General features: G+C 53.6%; 1 protein-coding gene across 6 annotated transcripts in view; it reads left to right on the top strand.

The window, feature by feature from the left end:
* Positions 1-19,005, top strand: part of RALGDS (ral guanine nucleotide dissociation stimulator) — a 60,682-nt gene that overhangs the window by 16,989 nt on the left and 24,688 nt on the right. Inside the window, exon 1 of one of the 6 annotated variants that reach the window (XM_023938256.2) lies at positions 3,895-4,403. The exons of 3 other annotated variants lie outside the window; for them this stretch is intronic. In XM_023938256.2, coding sequence (XP_023794024.2) covers positions 4,281-4,403 — 123 coding nt within the window. In that variant the 5' untranslated portion in view covers positions 3,895-4,280. Of the gene's footprint in view, positions 1-3,894; positions 4,404-19,005 lie in introns of those variants that run through there. 2 more of the 6 variants (XM_023938255.2, XM_023938254.2) reach the window with 2 other exon arrangements.

Raw genomic sequence — 19,005 nt, 5'->3', positions numbered from 1 at the left:
AAAGCTCCACATCATCTCTGGGCCTGTGTGAATGACCACAACTTCTGGCTGGTCACCTTTGGCATTCCATGCTCAGCAGCTCCCATGTCCTGTCAACCCACCATGTCCTGTTCCTGTTGGTTTGAGATGGTTCTCTGGAGCATCTCCTCTTTTGTCCAACCTCTGCTGCTGCTGCTTTGCCTGGTGTCCCTCCTGGGCCTCTGCACTCGGAATTGTACTTTCTTTTGCAGTCTCCTTGTGTGGTGCAGAAGGATTGTCACCTTTATGGCTGCTGGGGATCAGCAGAGCACACTGAGCCCCTCTCAGAGGTGTGTGACAACCTCTGAGTCTGTCCCTGGCCCTTGAAGTCCAGGGAAGCCCTAGGAACCAGGGAACCAGCAGGTGATGGGACACCTCCACACCACCACTGCAGAGATTCCCATTCCCATGGCACGGGTTAGCTGCTGAACAGGATGATGAGCTCCTGGGAATGGTAGCCCTTGGAGGCACTTGAGTGTGAAATCTGTGTCCTTCTCAGGATGTTTGGAAGCTGCAATCTCAGCTGACCAAACCCAGCCTGTTACTGGAAAGTTGTTGTTGGAAAGCCGAGCTCTGCTGACCGATGGTTGCAGGCAGGTGAGTAACCTGAGCTGGGCTTGAAGCACAGGTTTGAATCACCTTTCCTGGAGCCTGAGCTGTGGGCCCTGCCTGTGCTGAGGGTGGGGTTTGGTGCTGTGGAGAAATGTGGGACAGTCCTCCATGAGAAGGCACTTTGCATTGAGTCACCAAGGAATCGTGAAGGAGCAGGACAGAGACTGTGCCAGGGAGTTTCCAGGGCTGTGGCAGCGCCTCTCTGCCATGAAAAGAGTTGCCAAAATTCTATCAGCCAGCAAGTGGGGCATGGCCCTGGAAATTTTGCCTTGTCCACGTGCTCCGGCTGTGATCTCCCCTCTCTCCTCCCCTGCAAATCCTTTCCTGGGGCTGCTGCAGTGCTGCCTTCTTGTCCTCGCTGCTGCTCATCTCAGCCATATGGTGGATGAAAAGATCTGGAAAAATCTGGAAATCCTCATTTCCACCTAAAACTTAATTTTTGGTGGGTTTTTCCCTATTTGGTCTTGTTCCAGGCTTGCCTGTTAGCTCCCACTCCTGCAGCATGTGAGGGCTGCTTTTCTTATCCTTGCATTTCCCCCAGGAATGACGGGCCAGACCCCACTCCAGTCCCTGGGAAAGGGCCCAGCTCGGACTGGAGACACGGAGGGGTCGGTGTGTGTGTGTGAGAGCCGGGTCTGGGCTCTGCCTGTGCAGGGATGAGTCAGCCCGGAGCTGGCTCTGCACTGAGCCGGGCTCGGCCAAGCCCGGCTTACCTAACCCCGCAGGAATGCCTGGCTCAGCGGGGCTCCTCGGCTCTGCTCCCACACCTGGGCATGCTGCGAGCCTCCTTTGTGGCCTCGGGCACAAACTTCCTTTGGGAAAGCCAGGAAAAGGCTACACAGACCCAGACCTTTGCCCTGCAAGAGACTTCTCCAAGTGGGACCCACAAAGCCACCCAAAAGTGCCTGCCTGGAGTGGGGTCCTATTTATGTCATCCCTGCTGGGCCCAGCAAGAAGGGCAGCTGTAAGGACATAAAGTCCTGCTTGTTTGAGGGCAGTGGGGGTTTTCACTGGTGTTTCACCCTGGTCCCTGTGTTGGGTACAGAGCTGGCCCCAGTGTCTCCCCTGTTTGGGTGTGAATCGATGAACCCACTAAACTGCTCCTCTCCTGCTGCTCTTGCTGGGAAGAGACACCCTGGATGTCACCCTGGATGTCACCCTGGATGTCACCCCTGGATATCACCCTGGATGTCACCCCTGGATGTCATCCCTGGATGTCACCCTGGATGTCACCCCTGGATGTCACCCTGGATGTCACCCTGGATGTCACCCCTGGATATCACCCTGGATGTCATCCTGGATGTCACCCCTGGATGTCACCCCTGGATATCACCCTGGATGTCATCCTGGATGTCACCCTGGATGTCACCTGGGATGCCACCCGGGATGTCACCCCTGGATGTCACCCTGGATGTCACCCGGGATGTCACCCCTGGATGTCACCCCTGGATGTCACCCCTGGATGTCACCCTGGATGTCACCCCTGGATGTCACCCTGGATGTCACCCTGGATGTCACTGAGCCAGGGCTCTGCAGCTGTTGAGGGTGAGGTGATGGCTCATGGGCTCAGCCCCAAATTCACTCTTTGTGAGACCACCAAAATCCGTGTGAGCTGTGTCTGCAGGTGATAACACAAGCAGCTCCATGTTGAGACTCCCACACCACTGCTACTGTTGGTGAAAATTCTGTAGGAAGGTGCTTTTCAGAGCAAACCACCTGACTTTGTGCCATGCTTCATTTAGCAAAGCTCCAGTTTGGATTCACAGGTTCTCTGGTGGGAAAGGCAGCTGGGAATGCTCACCTGGGCAAAACTTTCCATGCACAATTGTCCTGCAAAGGAAGAGATCACCAGTACTGAGGGTCTCTCAGTGCCATGCAGCATTCCCAGTGCCATAAGGTTCCCAAGCACTCCGTGGATGTGAATTATTTAAGCCTCACTGTGGTCCTTGGAGTATGGGAAGGCGTTGAGCTGAAATCTGACAATGGAAAACAGGAATGGGAGAAGAGATGGGAAGAAAGGAGGAGGCTCCAGCTCCAACCATTCATGCTCCCTCTGTTTTACACCCTCTCATCCTTCCAGCTCTGCCTGTTTGCCTGTCACAACAGCCAGAGGGAAAGGCTGTAAGTGCTGCAGACACGGTTTGATCATAATCAGAAACCAACAGCAGGCAGGACCTGTTGTGCGTCTCCAAGACAATGCTTGGGCTCGGCGAGTGCCACGCATGTCGATGAGGCTGGGGAGCAGCAGAGAGCACCGAGGTTACCCCAGAGAAAGGAGAAGCTGGGGACGGGCAGGGAGCTGGGGCAGGCTGGCCAAAGGCTGCTCGGCCAGGCTGGGGAGCGGCGGAGGCTGCACAGACACACAGACACAGACACAGGCACACAGACACACACAGACACACAGACACAGACACACAGACACACACACAGACACAGGCACACACACACAGACACACAGACACAGACACACAGACACAGACACACAGACACACACACAGACACAGGCACACACACACAGACACACAGACACACATGGGCACACATACACGGTGTTCACACACACAGACACACACAGACGCATAGACACAGACACACACAAACACACACACACACACACAGACACACAGACACACACAGACACACAGACACACACACACACAGACACACACACACACAGACACACACACACACAGACACACACACACACACACAGACACACACACACACAGTGCTCACATACACACAGACACACACAGACACACATACATAGACACACACACACACTGTTCACACACACACTGCTCACACACACACACACACTCACACACACACTGCTCACACACACACACACACACACACTGCTCACACACTGCTCACACACACACACACACTGCTCACACACTGCTCACACAGTGCTCACACACTCACACAGTGCTCACACACACACACACTGCTCACACACTGCTCACACACACACACTGCTCACACAGTGCTCACACACACACACACACACTGCTCACACACTGCTCACACAGTGCTCACACACACACACACACACGGTGCTCACACACTGCTCACACACTGCTCACACACTGCTCACACACACACTGCTCACACACGGTGCTCACACAGTGCTCACACACACACTGCTCACACACTGCTCACACAGCCGCTCCCGGGCGCGCTCTCGCACACGCGCACGCTCAGCCTCCCGGTGCCGCTCCCCCCGGTGCCGCTCCCCCCGGTGCCGCTCCCCCCGGTGCCGCTCCTCCCGGTGCCGCTCCCCCCGGTGCCGCTCCCCCCGGTGCCGCTCCTCCCGGTGCCGCTCCTCCCGGTGCCGCTCCCCCCGGTGCCGCTCCCCCCGGTGCCGCTCCCCCCGGTGCCGCTCCTCCCGGTGCCGCTCCCCCCGGTGCCGCTCCTCCCGGTGCCGCTCCCCCCGGTGCCGCTCCTCCCGGTGCCGCTCCTCGCCGCTCTTTGATTCGCGAGGGAGGAAATCAGACCTCGGAGGAGCGGCAGAAGCTGCAGCTGTCGCCAAGATGTTTTGACAAAATCGGACCGGGAGAGAGAGACATCACCGATCGGTTTCGCCGCCCGGGCTGGACCTGCTCCTGGGAGAGGAGCGGGGGAGGAGGAGGAGGAGGAGGAGGAGGATGAGCAGCCCCTCCATCCCCGGGAAGATGGAGGCAAAACCTTTGTTCAACGTGCAGAAGGCTCTGGTGCAACCTGTGCAGATGTGCATGTTGGATATTCCCCTGAGCGTGCAGGATGACGATGTGAGTAGAAGGCGAGCGAGCTGCCAGCCCGGGCCGGCTCGGGGCCACGCTGCCTGTGTGGCCCCCAGGTGCTGTGACCCCACCCCGGCACCGGCTGGGGGTGGTGAACTTCTGGCAAAGTTGACGATGCCAAGAGCTGGCACCGCCTCCAGATGTGACCGTTTCCTCACCGAGTCGCTGTGTCTTGAGGCAGACTGTGGCGCTTGCCAAATCCAGGGCACCAAAACGAAAGGAGGGGTTTGGGAGGGAGGGGAAGCCTTCTGTGTGTTGTGGTTCTGTGTGTTGTGGTTCTGTGCTGTGTGTCCTGGCTCTGCTGCCCTGGAGTGGCTGCTGGGTGTGGAAACCTGGGAGGCAGCTCCTGGTGTCACCATCCCTGGGTTCGGTCCTGCCCTCCCGCTCTGTTGCAGGGTTTGGTTCACGATGCAAAAATTGGTGTCGATTGCAGCATTGAGGCAGAGCTTTCCCAATGTGGGTCAGGGGGTTCCTGCAGAGGGCTCCTCTTGCCACCTTAACTCTGCTCCTCACAGAAATACACCCCGGATCTGGCTGTGCATGAAGGACCCTGGGGTAAAGCTAGGGGTGATGCTTTTTAGGGCTGGTGGGTGGTGAGCAGTCAGTGTCCCACCTGTGTAAGGATTTTGGGTGTGATCCAGGTGCTCTTAAAATCTGGAGAAGCCTTAGATCTGTATTTTCTCCACGGCCACCAACTGATGTGTCACAATCACTGTTACCTTCTCTTCAGCATCATCTGTGTGTTTAAAGAGGTGAAACGAGACACAAAAATGAGCCCAGTTCCCTGGGAGGAGGCAGCACCTTCCTGCAGGGTGATGTGTTGGATCCTTCAGGGTGGGGAGCCCCAGCCCAGCACCCTGAGTGTCCCTTGCAGGGACAGGGGACTTGCAGGGAGCCTTCTCTTTTTAGAAACACCCCGAGGGGGCTTTGCCAGGATGGGCAGTGTTGCTGCACTAATGAGGATAATGAGGATACCTGTGACGGCCACTGCGGAGCTGCTGGGGTGTGCCGGGGGTGGGCACAGGTGCCTCCTGCAGGGTTCCTGGGAAGGAGGGGGGACACAGGGAGGGCGGTGGGAGGTGGCTGGAGCGGGGGATGAAGCGGCTGAAGCAGTGCCTGGGTGCTTTATTCCCCTTCAGATGGATTCCTAAGCAGCAGATTTCTCCAGGCTTATGGCAGGGGATCTCCATCCCTGCTCAGCAGTGCAGGCTGGTGCTGGATTTCCCTGAGGCCCCTGGTGCAGCGAGGGGGATCCTCAGGGTTTGTCTGACACAGGTGGAGCCTTCCCTGCTTCCCTCGGCTGGGACCGAGCACGGGAAATACCCTGGTCCGGGTCACTCAGGGACCTCTGCTTGCTTATCCTATTCCTGGTTTTTAGAAGAAAAGTGAAACCCTGCAGAATGAGAAGAAATCAGGGGGAAATCTCATTGTCCCTCTTAGGCACTTGCATCCTCCACAGCCTGTCCTGGCAGTCTCCCCCATCTTTGCCTTCTTCCTTTCTCCTCTCTGATGTCCTAATAAGTGCAGTCGGTCTGACTTCAAAGTGGTTAGCAAATACTTTCCACTCCAGTGAGCTAATTAGTTAAATTACATTTCACATGCTAATTTATTCCTCTAATATTATTTTTTTTTTCCCCTCAGCATACTGAAATACAGGAGAAGATAAAAGCTTGGTTTGACCTTAGAGCCAGGCTCAGAGGAGCTGGAGATGGGAACAAATGATTAGTTCCTAGGTTTGCTGTAGCCCTGACTTATTCCCTGCTGTATTTGAGACCTCATTCTGTGGAGTTTTAAGAGTTTTAGCTGCCTGCAGCCCAAGCATCTTGGGTGAAACGTCCTCTGGAACATAGAAAGAAAACTTTCAGGCCAACAGTAATGAACTTCTAATTTCCGAATTCATTGTTGTGGTCTGCATCACTGCTATCACCTTGGAGCGCTGCATAAATAGCCAATTAATCCTTGTGGGACTGGGTGGGAATGGTGTTACTTCCCCCATGGGGCTGGAGAGGCTTTAACTGGGAGTCAAACAGGGACAGGGAATTGCTGCTGGTGTCCATCCCAGGTTGAAGCCGGGGTGAAGTGATAGCTGCCAGCAGCCCCGTGGTGAATCAAAGTCTGCTGTGTCTGTATCAAAGGCTGTTTCTTTTCCATTGCATGCATATGGTAGATGTTATCGAGAGGGAGGAGCTGAAAATGAGCTCTAGGACCATTTCCTGACCACAGTTACAGTCAAAAACAACAAATCCCTCCATCCCTGCTCTTGGCCAAACTCTCCTTTTCCCTCAGGCAAATTATCGCTTGGTTTCTTTGGAGATAATGAGAAACTGTGGAAAAAGACTCCCAGGTTTAATTCTCATCTGTGAGGGAGGGCAGAGATTTAGGAGCACGCTGTAAAGTCTTGGGATTTCTGGGAATTGCCCTGGCAAGGCTGAGCCTGTCCTACACCATTTATGCACGTAGAGCCCTGAATCCATGCAGTGCTGGGGGGTGTCTCTGTGTAACCTCTCTGCTGCTCTGTGCTGGATGGCCCAGTGCTGGGGGAGGGCATCAAAGCCCTGCCCCACGAGCCATCTGAACCCCACCAGATGCACGTGTGAGGCCTGTGCCTCTGGCTGACACTGTCCCAAGAGCTTTTAGGGTGGTGGCAATCCCCGTTCCCAGCCCTGGGTGATGCTTCAGGGAGGGAAGAGTTGGTGTGATGGCTGAACCCATACACTGGTTTAAAAGGAATGGGGAAAAGGGTCACCAGTCGCTGCTGTTTGGGTCACTGGTGCTAAAACAGGCAGTCTTCACCTGTGCCTGTGTTCCCACACTGAACAAACATCTGAAATACAGCCCTGGGAGTGCCAGGCTGTTATATGAGTAACACCAGGGTTACTACAAATAAGCAGGTAGCAGGGTGGTGTTGATGCAGACAAGAGCTGCTGAAGTAGAATGAGAGCACAGACCTCTGGAGCCTTAGCCAGCATCTGCCAGCTGCCTGTCTTGTGGCTCCTGCTGGCCAAGGGCTTGTCACTATTGCCTGAACTCTGTCACCTCTGGGACGTGCTGTTTGCAGGGTTTGGCCTGGTGCTCACCAAATGTCTGTGCCTCGCCTGTGTGTGGCCACACCAGTGGGTCTGTGGTGGTCACCTCATCTGTGCCACAGCTCTGTGTGCTCACTGCAGGGGCTGGAATTGCCTGACCAGTTCTCACTGCTGCCCTTGGAGAGTTACTGGTTCAATTAAAGCTGTGCTAAATCTCTGCTTATTGCGAGGCAGGAGGAGCCAATGTCTCCAGTAATTGTTCAGATCTTTTTTCAGTGTATTTTTCAAAGTGGCCTGGCTGGGTCTGTGCTTGCAAGAAAACGAGGTGAAACACCCTGTGCCACATCCTCAGCTGGTGCACATCAAGATAAACCCTCTGATTTTGGTGGCATTACAACCAGTCCCTAGCTAAGGACATATGTTCAAGGTGACCTCCTAGAGTGTTTCTTTGCTCCTTTGCTCTTCCTCCCCATCCTTTAGCACCAATTTCTCTGTCTCAGGCTTGAGGGCAGTGTGAGAATTTGCTCCTCATGCAGCTTTTACTCTGTAGATGTGGTTCTCCCGGAGGTACAGCCTCTGCCTCTTGCACTTTCCCCCTCTCCAGTGAAATGGGATCTGTTCCCTGCACTTTCAGCTCTCTCTGGCTCTCTGCTCTCAGTTTCCATCCTGACAATCCCAAGAGATCTGCAGAGCTCTCGTGGCTCCGGGCACTGCTGAGGCAGCTGCACAGCCAGGTCCAGCAGGAGCTGGCTCCATCCCTGCCCGCGGGGCTGGGCACCCTGGCTGACAGCAGATCAGCCAGGCAGCAGCTGCCCCCTGACACTTTGATTCAATAAGGGCCCATCAGTGCGATCTGATGTCATCTGTCACCGTGCATGGGGCTCGTGGCAGCGCCCTTGGAAGCAGCTGCTGCAGGAGTGTGCCACGAGTGCTGCCAGCGCTGCCCGCTGCCCACGTGTGCTCAAATAAGGCAAATCCACTTTGCTGACCGGTTTGGCACAGCACAGGCTGTCAGAGGCAGGCTGATGGCTTTGGGTCTTGGCCAGAGCATGGGGACTGTTTGCCCCTGGCTATCCTGCCCTCCCTAAGGGTGGTGGTGAGTTGGGGGTGTGTGTGTTGCCTGCCTGGCTCCATCCCCTCCTCGGCACAATCTCCCATTCAGGGTCCTGCAGCTGGGCTGGGGCAGGGACAAGGCTGCCACCACTACAGCCATTGATTTAGAGTGTGCCAGCTGCAAACACAGGGGAAATGGAGGGTTTGCCCCAGCTACAGCCCTTAACACACCAGCAGAGCACAGGTGTAACCCCCTGGCATCTCCCATTCAGGGACTCCATCTGAGATGTCCCTTAATTACCCCGTGTTTCAAGGAGCCCTGGGGCTGTGCAGCAGCTGAGACAGCTGAGAGTGGCGATGCTGAGTGTGCCTGACACGCCTGGAGATGGACCCTGCCTGGCCTCAGATGTGGTTGCCACCCCAGAGGCGGTGGCAGCGCTCCTCAGTGACACGAGCTGTGCTCTTGTGGCCCGTGGCGTTGCTGAAACATCCTCCTGCCACACACAGGCTGCTCCTCGGGGAGCACCAACGAGCCCTGGGGCTCTCAGCTCTGCTCCAGAGCCAGCACATGGCTCTGGAGGATCCCCTGCCCCTCGCTGCTTACTGGTGTCCCTGTGCAGGAGAGAGCACTTGCTTCTGTTAGCCAAGCACAGATAGGCACCACTGCTGTATCCAGGTAGGGCTGGATTTAGCCATGGCAGCTTCAAATACTGCTAAAAATTTAGAAGACCTGGCTCCTGCCAGGATCCCTGTCCTGTAACAGCTCGATTTGGCTACTGCTGGCTGTCAAATGCTGTTGAGATGCAAAGAGCATCTTTGGTTTCAGTGCAATTGCTTGTGAGGTGGTAAAACACTACAGGGAAAGGGGACAGCCAGATGCAGCTTGGTGTTGGCTCTCTGTGGTATCAGCACTGCTGGAAGGATTGGCTGCACTGCCCCAGGAGCTGGTTCTCCCCAGATCCTCCTGCCTGCTCCATCATATGACAGTGGTGTAACAGGACAGCCAGGGATGGTGGTTCAGTTGGGGCAGAACTTGTGATATTTGATATTTTCATCTCCTGGCCCCTGGAGTCATGTGTGGGGCATCACTCGTGGTGTCTGGAGGAGGCAGCACATGGTGTGCCCCAGTGTTGTGGTCCAGGGCTCAGACTTTGGGGCACCACCTCCATGCAGATGCTGGTGAAGGCCTGACTTTAAGAGCCCCAAAGGTTGTTTGCATCCAAAATCTGATTTGTTGATTTTCTTCTGTAATCTCTGTGCAGGAATCTTCTCAGCCCTGTGTCCTCACTTCTCTCCTGGCTTCTCTGGGCTTGTTGTCCCTGGGTGTGCTGGGGCTGCAGCAGCTTTTGGCAGCAGGATGTCAGGTTTTTGCTTCTTACTGACAACCCAGGAGTGGGAAATACCAAATCCCATCCTGCTAACAGCTGCCTTTGTAATTTGGCTGCTTTGAGCTCCCAGAGGACAGCTCTGGGTGAGCATCAGACCCTTCACCTGGAGCTGTTTGGGAGGACAAGGCTGGTTTGGGTGTGACAATCTTGGCAGTGTCTGGCTGTGATATTGGTGACAGGGAAATGCAGTGCTGACCCGAGACTTCCTCTACTGCCTGCCAGGAAAGCAGCACCCAAAAATCTCCCTTTATAACCCCTTTCTGCTGATCCTTGTCCCTTTAGGCTCCCGTGGGCATTGCTCTTAGTCAGGGGATTTTTCTTTCATCACAGTGCCCTCCCCAGCACTTCTCCTTCCCCTACTGGAAACTGAGTATGAGTTAACAACTGCAACCCGGCGAGGAAGGAGATTTGTGGCACCAGAGCCTGGGCTGACTGAGCAGAGCAGCTGGGAGGCACTTCTGGGAGCTCTGGGGAGAAGAGCTGAGGGCAGGGGAAGCAGGATGGAGGAGCTGTTCCAGCCCTGTGGTGGTTGTGGCTGGGGGAGCCCCTGACCAGGGGAGTCCTGCCTGGGCAGCCCTGGAGCTGTCTGGAAGCAAGAAATGGAGACTAATCCCTCTCCACCCTGCTGTGTGCAGAGCAAGAGGGAATCAAAAGCAGCTGGAAGTCCCGGATTTCCCTTTCTGTTTGGCAGAGAGGGATGCGGGAAGCACAAGGGAGGAGACGGACAAGTTGAGTGGGCTCAGCTCCACCTTTTCCTGACGCCTCTGCACCCACAGCCCCTAGGGAGAACTGGCCCTCCCAGCCCTCCTCAGTTATTTTGAGTTCAATTGAAGACCTGGCTGCTGCTGACAGTCCAGCTGGCCACAGAATGGCACCAGAGCCCATCTGAGAGCTGTGACACCCTTCCAGTCCCCAGCACACCCACCCTGGGAAGCAGCTTTGGTAAAGGTGACTCTCAGCCAAGGCTGGGGCAAGGAGGGGAAAAGGGAAGCTCCCCAGGGGTTTGGCTGTTGTGAGAGGTGGCTCAGTGCACGCCCTGGCTGGGTGGCACCGTCTGTGCCGCTGTGTTACGTGTCATGGAAACCCTGACACCGCTCTGTGCCCGCACGGCGCGAGTGGCATTGGGTAACAAACCATCCACACGGGCCCAGTCTCCACTGCTGAGGTTAAAAACATCACCCTGCAATGGTGCTGGCAGCTCAGGAATGGGTGGATCAGGCCATGAGCTCTGTGCACAGGTAGGAGAAGCTCCTCAGGGCCCCACTGGTGCAGAATGTCTGGGTGAGACCCTCGGAGGGCAGCTTGTTCCACTTGCCATCTGCTCCCTGACCCTGAGCCAGAGCTCAGGCTGTGTTTCCTCACTGTCTCCCTGCAGTTATGGGAGACAGAAAGAGCTTAAAATCTAATTTCCTACCAAAATCAGGCTAATGCTGTCATGGTGTCCCTCTGCCCGTGCCCTCTCTCCCCAGATGACTTCTGAACCCGCTGACCTGCACCATGCAGAGCTGGCTGAGGGCTCACAGATAATTAAGTCTATGCAGAGATGATGAAATGAGATGGTTGAGAGGAGGAAAATAATCTTGAAGATGCCCCAAAACATCTGTAGCATGTATTATTAGACATCAGCAAATCCACGTGGGAGATGCTTCTTACAAACACTTAACCACAAAAACATTTTCATTCTCGATTCGTACATTTTTAGGCATCAAAAACAGTCTTGAGACACAAAACCAGAGGAAGCAACACAAGTAGTTTCAGTGTTCATGGGATAACCTTTTATTGTAATAAAACCTGAAATTCTTTTGGCACTCAACGTGGTTCCCAGAGCCAAGGCTTGAAGGAAAAACAACATAAATCATGGGCTCAAAAGTAAAAAGTTGGGAGGGTCAGCAGCACTGTGGCCACACTCAGCCATGGTGTGACTTGGTGGCACTTGATGAGTTTGTTGATATTTCTGCCACTGTAACTGAGGGACAAACCTGGCCCCCAGCCACTGGCATGCAGTATTGTTTGGGAGAACACTTCTGCTCCATGCCAAAACCCCCACAACAAAAAGAGTTCTGCTGGCCACGGAGAGAGGCCCTGGAGTAACTTCCCCTGCTGAAACAATGCGGAGCGGAAACCTTTCAAAGGTAATTACCAAAGGGAAAATCATTTTTTTAAAACATCCTTTGTCTGAGCCCCTAACAATACCTGGGAATACTGAAGACTTTTCCAATTCTTAATGGACTCTTCAGCCATGTCACTGTTTGTTTCATCTCTGCAATAGCCGGCTCAGGGCCGGGCAGTGAAACTTTCCCTTTCCAGCTCTTGCCAGCCCTTTTTTCTGACCCTCATGTGGCCAACACCAGTAAATGTGTGCTCAGGCTGTTGCAGCAGAATGTTTTCATGTCCACTCACTGCGTCCCTGCCCAGCCCATGGTGAATTTGGCCCAGCTGACTTGGCAGGGGCCATGCGGTGTCAGCACTGCTGCTGCTCCAGCTGCCGGACGTCTCTCCTGCTGCTGCTCCTCCTGCAGTTCCTCTCCCTCATCCCTGCGGCTGTTCTGGGCCCTCTGGCTCCTCTCTTGGCTGCTTGCTTTCAATCACATCAGCTCTTCACTCTGCTGGAGCCTGGCTCCAAGGTTTCACTCCTCACTTCAGATCAAGTCAGCTTTCCTGCAGCTTCCTGACGCTTCTGGGTTTTGGTTTATGCTTTCCCTGACGTTTGTGCAGTCAAAGGAGATACAGGACCATTGTTGGAACATTCTTTTCATATTCTTTCTTAAGGGCCTTTGTTCCTGTTGAATTTGGTTTCTTATTTTCAGCAATCTCAGTTATATATTGGTGTTATTAACGCTGTGTGTGTGGAGCACTTTGCTGTTGCTTCATTTATTCCCATGATCTGGCATTTAAATCTGTTCCACCTTATTCCTATACTGGGATAACTTTGTGCAAATCTGTTTTATTTCCCTACCTGTATCTCTTCAGATCAACTCAGCAACTTGCAACCTGTTTGGTTTAAGTTGGCCTCTGGATCTAATTTAATCTTGTGCAAGGTATCAGCTCCATGTACTTCTTCCCTGTGCCTGTGCTATGGCATCACTTTTCTCTTGGATTCTCAGCAGCTCCATGGCATCATTCCCTCCCCTCTGTGTGTCCAGGCACATCCCTCCAGCAGCAGGGCAAGGAATGGTGCTGTTCAGGTTCAGGGAGCTGAGTCTGAGCATGCTGGGCTGGTGACACAATGCCAGCCTGCACGGCTGTCCCCAGGGAGAAGGAGCAGAGTGGGGTCAGAGCACGTCCCCAGCTGCTCAGTGATGCCCTGCATGTGCTGTCACCTGGGCAGAGAGCAGGGGGAGCCTCTCCAGGCCTCCCCTAGCCCAGAAGAGCCAGTGGGACTCAAGCTGGAATGAAGCTGCCCTCCTGCTCTCCTGGCTGGAGCGTGGGATGCACAGAGCAGTCCAGACTCCCTGTGTGTGCCTGGCACAGGTGAGGTGGGTGTACCTGTCCCTGCAGCAGCACAGCCCACCAGGGACAGCACAGGGCTGGAGCTTGGGCTGGGGTGGGAGCTGAGGAGGAGGAAGAGCTGCTCTGCTAAGCAAAGTTTCTCTGTTATTCACTGGGATTTCTCCATGGATCGGTTGCCAGAGCCTCTCATTTCTGGGACTCTCCTTTTACACAATTCAGTGTCATTCTGGCTGGTTGCTGAGGGTGAAAAATTGTACTTCCTGCCCTTGGATGTGTTTTTGAAAGGTGAGCAGAGACAGAGCTTTGCTCTGTTCTGTATCCACCCAAGTGGTGGATGTGTGTTTTCAATATAAAATGAAATCTCACTATTTAATTTAATTTTTCTGGCAGATGAGAAGGAACGGCTTGATTTCAGAAATGAGTTTCCCTTATCTTCAGGGGCTACACCTATTCCCACATTTCCCTGCAAATTTTTGTGGCTCCATAACCTTTCTCCTCTTTTCCACCAGTGGTTTTCCTTTCCCTGACTGTTCTGCAGAGGAGCCAAGCAAGGATGTAAATAACAATAACTGAGCAACTGGGAGGCTTGAACTCACCACACACTGATTGCTAATCAACAGGGAGAAATGTTTTTCCTGTTTTTCTTTTGGTTGCAAGCACCTTAGGTGGTATTTGTTAAAAGAGCTGACTGAAACATTCTGGCAGAAAGGTGATAGGGAGATAAAAGCTGCCTTTGAAGACAAACAGCTCAAGAAATAATGGTCCTTAGCAGAGGAGCTCTGGTGTGTCTGCAGTGTGTCAGGTGCCTGCTGAACTCTGCACTCCAGGGAGGGCCACGTGGAAAAAGGGAAAATGCTGCCACCAGGAGCTGCAGCTGCAGCTTCCTCCTGCTGTGGGGATGGTCCCTAACAAAACTCTCTGGGTGTCTTGTGATCCTCCTGAAAGAGCGAGCTTTGGTCCCTGCATCCCCCTGCCAGCAGTGCCCTGCAAAATGCTCTGAGGTCTCTTGGTGTTTTTCACACCTTGGGCTCTGCTGTCTTCAGCTTTTTGGGCACATTTTGATATTAACAGTTGTATCTTGCCTCTTATTTTTCTGGGTATTTTCTTCTTTGCTGCGAAGGAATCCAGGTGCCTGCCTGAAGTGTGCTGTGCTCACTTCTTTCTCAGAAAGTGGCTTGATCTCAGCCCACCTCACATGTTGGCCTTGTTCTGATGAGCTTTTAGAGGTCAGAAAGTTTAGAAAACAGAGGTTTGTATTGTTGCTTGCATAGAATCTCCTCAAATACTTGATAAATTCCCTGGAGAAGATAAGGTTCTGGGGCAATCTTAGCATCCCAGGGCATCAAGTGGCTTCAAGAGAGCTGGAGAGGGACTCTGAACAAAGGTCTGGAGTGACAGGACAAGGGAGAATGGCTTTAAAATGAAGGAGAGTGGATTTAGATTAAACACGTGGAGGAAATGTTCCCTGTGAGGGTGCTGAGGCCCTAGAACAGGTTTTCCAGGAAAGCTGTGGCTGCCCCATTCCTGGGATCATTCCAGGCCAGGCTTGGACAGGACTTGGAGCACCCTGGGATAGTGGAAGGTGTCCCTGCCCATGGAAGGGGTGGAATGAGATGATCTTTAAGGTCCCTTTCAACACAAACCTGTTGGAATCTAAAAAACCCAACCCCCCCAAAAAAAATCTGTGATTCTGCTACAGCCAAGGGGATGGTGTAAGGAGTAGAATGGAGGAGAAATGTTCCTGCATGCTCTGGAGTCTCCAAATCTTGTGGAATAATTGCTGAGCTTCAGGAGCTGGCAGCCTCGGCAGGAGATGCTGTAGCCCAGCAGTGCACAGGGGCTGCAGGAAATGAAACACAGAATAGCTGGATGGAGACTTTTAGATCCTGATTGCCCAGGGATTTGCTGTGCTTCCTCTGCTAGGAGCTGACAGTAATTAGGGGCTTGCCTGTGTGTGTTAATGCTCGGTGTGGAGGAGAGCTGTGCTCCCGAATTAACCCGGCTGTGGATCGCTGCCTGCCCGTGGGGGTCAGGGGGAGCAGGGGAACGGCTGTCCCTGACAGAGGGGGCACAAAGGGCAGGAGAGCCTGAGCCAGCCTTCCTCCCTGCCAGCACAAAGAGTTCACACTGCCTGATCTGTCAAAAATGGTCCTGAGAAACACCCAAAACCTGGAGGCAGAGTGATCCAACTGCCCTAGATCTGAAATACTCAGCAGAGAATCTCCTGAAATCCATGCCTGCTGTAAGATGTGGCAAGTGGTGGGTGGCTCTCGTACAAAATCTGCTTAAATCAGGGCACTGATCATGCTGTGAGTGAGAATTGGGTCTGTGAGGGTCTGAGATCTGTTGGTCCCCCAATTTGTATGCAGTAGTGACATAATTTTCCCTTCTTTCACAAGCTTTCCCCCTCATCCTGAAGTGGAAGAGATAGCACTGGTTGTTTACTTATTATTATTATTATTATTATTATTATTATTATTATTATTATTATTTCTTATAAAATATCCTTCCAACTGAGCCTGGGCAGTGAAAACAAAAGTCTTTTCCCATTACAACTGGAATGCCCAAAATGTTTTCATCTAGCACATAATGGCTAACCTTCAGTTAGTAGTTCTTGTGACTAGGTAGCACTTTTTCTCCGAAATGCCTTAAAAACAGTAAGGAAAAGGGCTTCCCCAGCTGCACAATAGAAGGAAGTGCTGAGGGCTCCGTGTCAGATGTGCCTTGTGAGCTGGTGCCAGAGCTCGGGACAGAAGCCGGATAATGTTGTAACTCTCACATAAAACAGCCCAGTTCCCCTCAGAGGCTGCTGCCTTGGGTCCTGGGTCCCTCACTGCTCCAGCAATGAAAGCTGGAGGTGTGAGGTGCTCCAGAGGGGCTCAGTTAGAGGTGGTGACTGTGATTCCTGCCTTCTCAGGGCTGAGATCAGCTCTTTGCAGCTCTTGGCATTGGTCCTGCTGTGGCTTCACTGAGGCTCAGAGAGAATACGGGTTTGTCAGGGTGGTGGCAGTGCCCTGGGGGTGGTGGCAGGAACACTGGGGTGTTTGCAGGCAGCTGATGCCAGGCAGGAGCAGCTCCTGTGGAAGTGTTTGTGAGCCACACTTTGGGGTGGGCAGCCTCGCGTGACGGAACAAAAACCCTGCAGCAGCACTGAGCACAGGAACTGGGTGACTGAGTTCTGCCCTGTAGGAAATACGCTGGGAAGCCCCACTCAGCAGCAGAGCAGGGAGATAAAAGCAAAAGAGGGCTGGAGGAGGTGGCTGAGGGAATGCTCAGACACCACGTGTTGGGGAGAGACAAGTCGGGGTCCAGGCTGAGCCCAGTTATAAACTCAGGTCTGAATCTGCAGGTCCTGCAGGTCCTGACTATAACAGATTGACCCAGATTGATTCCCATACCAGAAAACTGGTTTAAAGCTTCCTAAAGCTTCTCTGTGTTACCTTCTCCACATTATTGACCATGCAGGAAAGGCTGGAGACTGCGGCAGAAGAGCAGGGCTGCTCCAGTGTTGGCTGCGTGGATTTGTATTTATCCAGCCAAGAGCTGATTTCAGAGTGGTGGAAAGACAAAAACTGATGGATTTCCCACAGCATCCAGTTCCTGGGCTGCCAGGGTCGATGGGACATTTACAGACGACATCAAAAAGCTCCGTGTGTTGTGAAAAGTTTCTTGCAGAGTTTGCCAAGTGCAAATTGACAGTGTATTTTTTTAACGAGTCACTCAAGCTTTGAGCATTTTCTTAAATCCCTGAAGTCACATGCATGTCAATTAATCACATTTTGCAACAATTTCTAGATGTTCAAGGGTGCCAGAGGGAAACCTGAGGGTGTGATCCTGCCTGTTCCCTTTCAGCTGTGTGCTTAGAGGCGAATAAGAAGCCCTGAAAAGTTATTTGGTTTGAATCTCATGATTTTCAAGAGCCTTAGCCCTGACAGCTGAGTGTTTGGGGTTAGCTACTCAGAGCAAACATCCTGAACTTAGGCTTCTGACCCTGCTTTGAGTGTTTTGCTTTTCAGACCCAGAAGGTTCCCCAGAGAGGAGAAAGGAAACTGTCTGGCTATTTTTAAACCCCTGCAGTTGTCTTCCTGCCTTATATTATTTATTATCCATTATCAGAAGTGTTTTTCCCCTGAAACCATCTTTAGTGGTCAACCGAGGGATGGTGAAAATTGCCCATCAAACAGAGCTGCATCTTTCTGCAGAGGTCAGATGAAGCTGGAGGCTCTGGGAGGGCTTTGCCAGCTGAAAATGAGTGGTGCTGTTGTTTGTTGTGTGCGCTCGAGTGGTGCCAAGCAATTCCAGGGGTGGGCTGTGATTATTCTGCCCTGAGTCTCAAACATGAAGCAAAGCAGAGTCTCCCTCCCAAATATTTCACAGCTCAGAGAGGCAACACTGATTTCTGCTAGAAAACAGGTCCCTGCTTCTGATTTCAGCATGTCCTGAGCAAAGGGATGCAGAGCACTGAGCTTCACAGCACATCTTGCAGTGCCACGTGGCTCCTGCATGACGTGTCTGTGGGGCTGGGGACACCTCTGCACGGAGCATCACATCTTTCTGTGGTGGAGAGAGCTCCAGTGACCCGCCTGGCACTGCAGGGTGACCTGGGCAGGGATCAGGGCTGGATCTCTGTGCCTGAGCAGGTTTAAAACGTGTATTTCCCCCAAAGATGTGGGGCTGCAACAGGCAGTGCAAGGCCCTGCTGTTGGGCTGGGTTCCCTTTCCCAGGGTGTCCAGGAAGTCCCCTTTGACCTCTTTGGCTCCAGAAAGAGCAGGACAATAGCCCACGTTGTCCTGGCTCATCCTTCTGCCTGGTAAACTTTCCAGTTTGAAGCCTATCAAAGCCTGGCAGCTTTGTTAATCCCTTCCTGCCCGGGCAGGAGCTGCTGGTGCCCTGGGCAGAGCTGGACATGTGAGCCTTGGCTACATGTCCTCACTGGAAATAAAGCTGCAGGGCTGGAGGGCCCTGGCAGGCTGATGTTATTTCAGCTGCAGAGGGAGCTGAGGCATGAAAGTCCAGGTTTTGGTGGTGTCAGCAGCGACTGCCCGGGCCCTGTGATGCAGTTTCTCAGCAGTGTGTGAGGAGGGCTGGAGCACGCTGTGCTCAGCTCAGGGGGCTGATGAATCACAAACAGTTTTGCCCATTTCTCTCTGCCTCTGCAAACAAAATTATGTTGCAGGGGTTCCCTAGAGTGGGATCTGCAGCCCTGCTGTCCCCCAGAGTCCCTGCTGGGCTGACAGCAGTGCCCTGGTCCCTAATCCCCCCCTTTGCCTGTGCATGGGGGGCCTGGCACTGACTCAGCGTGGGTCACATCCCTTTCATCTGCTGGGGGACACCTCCTGCAGGGCTGTGACCGTGTCATGCCACAAAGCCCAGATGTGGCCAGCGAGGGGCTGGGCAGAGCCCTGAGCGCTGCTGCTGGGGGCTGAGCTCATGGGCTGAGCTAACCCTCGGATGAAAACACGTGCTGATGATATCCACACGCTGGCAGTTAACACTTTCTTTTGGCTAGCGGTGTGTGAAGCCCAGGTGACACGAAGATCCTCTCCCAGAGCCGCTGTCACCTGCGCGCCTTCGCTGCCTCCCATCATCGGTGCCAGCCCGGTGCTTCCCCCGGGGCTCCGGCCGCCCCCGCTGCCCCATCCCGCAGCCCCCCCGAGCATCTTCCGCCCCCC

This window comes from Cyanistes caeruleus, chromosome 20 (genome assembly GCF_971803275.1).
Source record: "Cyanistes caeruleus chromosome 20, bCyaCae1.hap1.1, whole genome shotgun sequence".
NCBI classification, from domain to species: domain Eukaryota; kingdom Metazoa; phylum Chordata; class Aves; order Passeriformes; family Paridae; genus Cyanistes; species Cyanistes caeruleus.
This window is presented reverse-complemented; position numbering and strand designations above follow the sequence as displayed.